Source organism: Octopus bimaculoides, chromosome 4, assembly GCF_001194135.2.
Source record: "Octopus bimaculoides isolate UCB-OBI-ISO-001 chromosome 4, ASM119413v2, whole genome shotgun sequence".
Lineage (NCBI taxonomy): Eukaryota > Metazoa > Mollusca > Cephalopoda > Octopoda > Octopodidae > Octopus > Octopus bimaculoides.
The window spans coordinates 19,784,368-19,787,928 of NC_068984.1; the positions used below are offsets into that span (position 1 = coordinate 19,784,368).

General features: G+C 37.2%; 1 protein-coding gene across 10 annotated transcripts in view; it reads right to left on the reverse strand.

Moving 5' to 3' along the window:
• LOC106881484 (nesprin-1) overlaps positions 1-3,561 on the reverse strand; it is an 811,219-nt gene that overhangs the window by 617,534 nt on the left and 190,124 nt on the right. For all 10 annotated transcript variants that reach the window (XM_052966929.1, XM_014931893.2, XM_014931887.2 and 7 more), the window contains one exon: positions 1,028-1,348. In XM_052966929.1, the coding sequence (XP_052822889.1) occupies positions 1,028-1,348 (321 nt within the window). The remainder of the gene's footprint in view (positions 1-1,027; positions 1,349-3,561) is intronic.

Here is a 3,561-nt window from a genome sequence, read left to right on the forward strand (position 1 = left end):
ATATTCGTTATAAGATTATAAGTCAGAAAGAGCATACCCTAAAATAAATAGAGGAGTTGCTTATTTTTGTTTTGCAGAGAACAGTTATTGTTCAGAGAAATTGTTTGATATGTCTAGTTCACGCTAGATATAAAACCAATGGTATTTCTCTAAATTTATTATATTACAAATACAAAAATAAACATAAATATATATATATATGACGGGTTTCTTTTAGTTTCTGTCTACCAAATCCACTCACAAGACTTTAGTCAGCCCGAGGCTATAGTAGAAGACACTTGCCCAAAGTGCCATGCAGTAGGACTGAACCTGGAACCATGTGGTTGGAAAGCAAGCATCTTACCACAGCCACTCTAATGAATTTGAGGGCCATTGAGTAGTTGATGACTTTTAGGTAGTTTTTTTATGTTACGAGTTCATCAATTTTTGCTGACATAAACACCTTGAAGATATGCCTTCACTATCTCTCCCTTTTTCCCAGCTGATAAAACCATGTATTCACCTCTTCAGCAAGACATTTGTTCCTGTCCCCTCTACCAGACTTTCACCTCCTTCTATACCATACAATAGCCTACTCTGTGGAAGGGCTTTGTCCTCTGAGTACTTGGTGACCTCTATAGTGCTGGTGCCATGAAAAAAGTCACCTAGTACACTTTGTGAAGTGGTTAATACCAGGAAAGGCCTGCAGCTGCAAAAACCATGCCAAAGCAGACAGTGGAGCTCAGAGCAGCCCTCTGGCTCATCAGTTCCTTTTGAATCATCCAACCCATACCAGAATGGAAAAAGGGATATTAAATGATGATGATGAGGAGGATGATAAGTATTGTCAATGATGAAAATGAGAGGGACAGTGGTACACAAAGATATTTTTATATGCATGATATAATATAAAGTAGCCATGAGAAAACATTAATAAAGCATCAAAAATTCGCTATAACAAAATGAAATTGCTGTCTCCTCTCGTAAATGTATAAAACATGTTGAATTAAGCTACTGAGCTATATACAATAAAGATTTATAAGCTTACCTCATGTTCATGTAACATGGTTTGAGCATCTTCAAGTCTATCGACATAGGGTATTTCAACAATGGCACGATGTGTCTCTTCAAGCCAATGAGATTTACGATCTAAGTCATCACGAAATTGGAAGCATTTGGTAAATATTAGAGATTTGGAGGATATCTCAACTACACCAGGTTTAAGGTTGTTGAATTTCTCCAATATAATTTTCAGGTTATTGGATTCTTTCTGCAGACTTTTATCTTCGGTATCTTCAAGAAGATTGTTCAAATTTTGGCTCAACCATTTTGCTTCTTCACCATATTTATCCATATCTTTCTGCATTTCCTGAAGAAAGAGCAATTAAGTGTAAATATTTAACAGAAATTAGTAAGAGGGAAAGAGAAACTATAATTTAGAATATTCAAATAAAGAGTCGCAGCATGCCATGAGACAATAGGCATGCGGAGACTACAATGCCATTCCAATTCTTAGCTGAAGCCAGTTCATTTGCTTCACATTCACCAATAATGTCCTCTTTAAAAAAATCTTATTTGTTCAATAGGTTAAGTTTTGTATTTCTTATGGGTATGGTTGTGTGGTTAAGAAGTTTGCTTCCTAACCATGTGGTCTCGGGTTCATTCCCTCTGTGTGGCACTTTGGATAAGTGTCTTCTATAACCCCAGGTTGACCAAAGCCTTGTGAGTGGATTTCATAGAGGGAAACTTAAAGAAGCCTGTTACACAAACACACACACACGTGTGTGTGTGTGTGTGTGTGTGTTACACTTGTTTTGACATCACTTGATTGCTGTAAACAAGCATCACTGTCATACAAGTGATGTTGTTCATTTCCAGTCTTCCATGTAAAACATATCTGGCCATGAGGAATTATTACCTTACTTGGAAACAGGCAAGAGTTGGTGAGAGAGTGGGCATCCAGCAGCAGAAAAATCTATCTCTATAAACTCTGTCTACCCCATGCCAGCATAGAAAAATGGATAGTAAATGATGATGATGATGATGATGATGATGATGATGGGAGAATCTATTTCAAATTTTAGTCCATCAGGGTCATTTAATTAGAACCAATAATGCACTGAATGACTATAGGAGAACCAAGATGAGTACACAGACTTGGAATGAAAGAAGAGTGAAAGAAACAGAGGAAGATACAGAAAAATAACAAATTGACAAATGAACAATATTTTTGTTGTTTCTTTAACATTCACTTTTCTATGATATTGTGACACATTTACATGGCTGCAAATGCAGAGACTTATATATAATACTAGACTGTTTCACAGTTGGCTGATCCTCATAAAGCACTGACTACTCAACTGTGAAGAAAATAAAAAGCAAAGAAACTAGTGCAATAAAATAGAAAGTAGTACTTTTAATAGTCAAGAATGTTAACCATGACATGTAGAACAATGTCTGTAAGACACAGTATGGAGCCAGTAACTTATGGCTGAATGCCTGGCTGACCTTTAATCCAGTACATTATCTAGAATAGCATTTTGTCAAACCTCCTTAACATATATTTTGTTCTGTAACGGCTAATTTAATTTGGAATTTTTGTTCATAAGTCAGAAGTTCAAATCCATGGCAAATATGTTTTGGCTTGCTTCACTATTCAGAAGAGATATCAGGTTATCTTATGAGTTCATTTTAGTTTGTAACATTTAAACTATAAAGTTAATTGTATCTTATATCAAATAAAATAATATGTGTACAGCCAGCCATCACTCCTGAGTGAGTATAGCTTGGTAATGTGTAACATGCTTTCACCAATTGTTCAGGTACCTGTGTAGACATGAGCAGAAATAGACACCTTCTCAGGCCCTTCTCAGCGGCGGCGGCGGTGGCGGTGGCATCATCATCATCATTGTTTAACGTTCGTTTTCCATGATGGCATGGGTTGGACGGTTTGACTGAGGACTGGCAAGCCAAGAAGGCTGCACTAGGCTCCAATCTGATCAAGTATTTTTTTTTTTATCCTTACCCTCTTTTCAATTACTGAACCATTAACAAATATATGTACAGTTTATGAACATCTATCCCAATTCTATACACACAAACTAATGCAATTTATAAACACAATTTTCACAATTCTATGTACAACCCAAATATACACCCATCATCATCATCATCTAATGTCCGTTGTCCATGCTGGCATGGGCTGGATGGTTTGACTGGGTTGGCATGCCGGAAAGCTGCATCAGACTCCAGTCTGATTTGGCATGGTTTTCTACAGCTGGATGCCCTTCCTAATGCCAACCACTCCGAGAGTGTAATGGGTGTTTTTACATGCCACCAGCACAGGTGCCATTTGCGTGACACCAGTGTGCATTTACATGCCACTTGTATGGGTGCCAATTTGCATGACACCAGTATCTGCTCCAACTCCAATTTTGCTTGGCTTGATGGGTCTTCTTCTCATGCGCAACATAATGCCAAAGGACTTGGTCATTGCCTCCATGAGGCTCAAAACTTGAAAGGAACTCGGCCACTTTGCCTCATATATATATATATATATATATATATATATATATATATATA